Source organism: Crocodylus porosus, unplaced genomic scaffold, assembly GCF_001723895.1.
Source record: "Crocodylus porosus isolate Cpor-Errol unplaced genomic scaffold, CroPor_comp1, whole genome shotgun sequence".
Classification (NCBI taxonomy): domain Eukaryota; kingdom Metazoa; phylum Chordata; order Crocodylia; family Crocodylidae; genus Crocodylus; species Crocodylus porosus.
Window position 1 is genome coordinate 5171205 of NW_017728910.1, and position 1467 is coordinate 5172671.

The 1467-nt window shown below is 39.9% G+C and overlaps 1 protein-coding gene across 1 annotated transcript in view; it reads left to right on the forward strand.

Annotated features, from left to right (window-relative positions):
* Positions 1-1467, forward strand: part of LEKR1 (leucine, glutamate and lysine rich 1) — a 162735-nt gene that overhangs the window by 131643 nt on the left and 29625 nt on the right. Inside the window, exon 8 of the mRNA XM_019532510.1 lies at positions 543-791. Within this exon, the coding sequence (XP_019388055.1) occupies positions 543-791 (249 nt within the window). The remainder of the gene's footprint in view (positions 1-542; positions 792-1467) is intronic.

Here is a 1467-nt window from a genome sequence, read left to right on the forward strand (position 1 = left end):
GGAGCAAATTATTTTTATTTTATTGCTTTAATATTTCTCATATATGATTAGCATGTTTATTACTTTTAATTTATGTATTTTTTATTTCTGTATTTCTGATCACTCGGTTAACTTCACACAGAGCCAGCCTTAGGAATAACGGAGTCCTGGGTGAAATTGTATTTTGGCTCCCCCACCCCCAGTAGCTCCAACCCTCCTTCAAGTCAGCAGTGCTGCTGCAGGCAAAGTCAGGTGGGCAGGGCTGCGGGGTGCAGTCCAGTGGGGAGGCAGAGCCACCCACACTGCCCAGCTCAGCTCTAGCAGGGGTTGGAGGTGGGAGGGGCAGCCTGGGCTGGGCACCACTCCTCCTACCTTCAACTGGAGTGGGGCAGGGGGGAAAGTGCTGCTCTGTGTGTGTGGGTGTGGATGGGTGACTAGCTGTGGCTTCACAAAGATGTTTCCAGTTTTCTTCTTAGTGTGCTTTTGCTTTTTTGTTATTTTGTAATTTTTTTTTTCCAAGCAAACATTCTTTCAGGAAATGTAGTTACCACCTATAAATAAACACAGTATCTACTATGTCCTGGTAATTTCTTTAAATTTGTTTTCAGGCTTACTAATGATTTAAAAGAAAAAGAAGAGTCTTTGCTAGTTTGCCAACAAGTATGTAGTCATTTACAGGAAGAACTGGCAGAGAAAGAGAGGCAAGGAGAAGATCTAAAAAGAAGAACTAATTGTTTAGAGAGTGAACTGCAAACAATGAAAAATCATCTTAGACAGAGAGAAGAAGAAGTAGAAATGCTAAAAAAAGAAAGGTAATCAGAAATGAATTGTTGTATATGATGTATGATGGGATGTTTTGCCTAGAATTTCTTTCTGAGAATATCTTTGAAGTAAATGTCCAATCTTCAGACCTCTGCCAAAAAAGAAAAGAAATCATCACTGTGGAGTGCTGTAAGATCCTATTAAGGTTGATACAAGGCATGGTACACTATTGCTAACACCTACACGATCGATTGACCACGATTGATAAAAGCAAAGATTTCAAATAAAAATCCATAATACAATATAACACTATTTTATGTGTGTAGAGAACTTAGAAAATCACACTAGGTTGCTTCTGTTAGTCAAGCTGGACCATTGTAGCCAAGGCCCTTCTTTGCATATCATCTTACTCCACTTTGGTATATGGTCTGTTGGCGACTGACAGTTAAAAAAAAGGGTGGGGAAGCCTGAAATTCGTGAGATCTTGTGTCTCCATTTTTAACCAAAATCAGTAGGGATGAGTGGGCTGAGTAGCCTGATCAGAGTTGAGTGCTAAGGAGGTCCATTTGGTTGCTTAAAGGGTTCACACTCTAAATTTTAGGCAAGAAAACACAGGATCACTATATCTAGATGCCTTTCTGAACCTTGCCTACGGTTAAATTGATATATACAATGAAGTGCTGTTCTGAGCTAGGAGGGATTTAAATTTGTGTGTGTGTTTTTTGG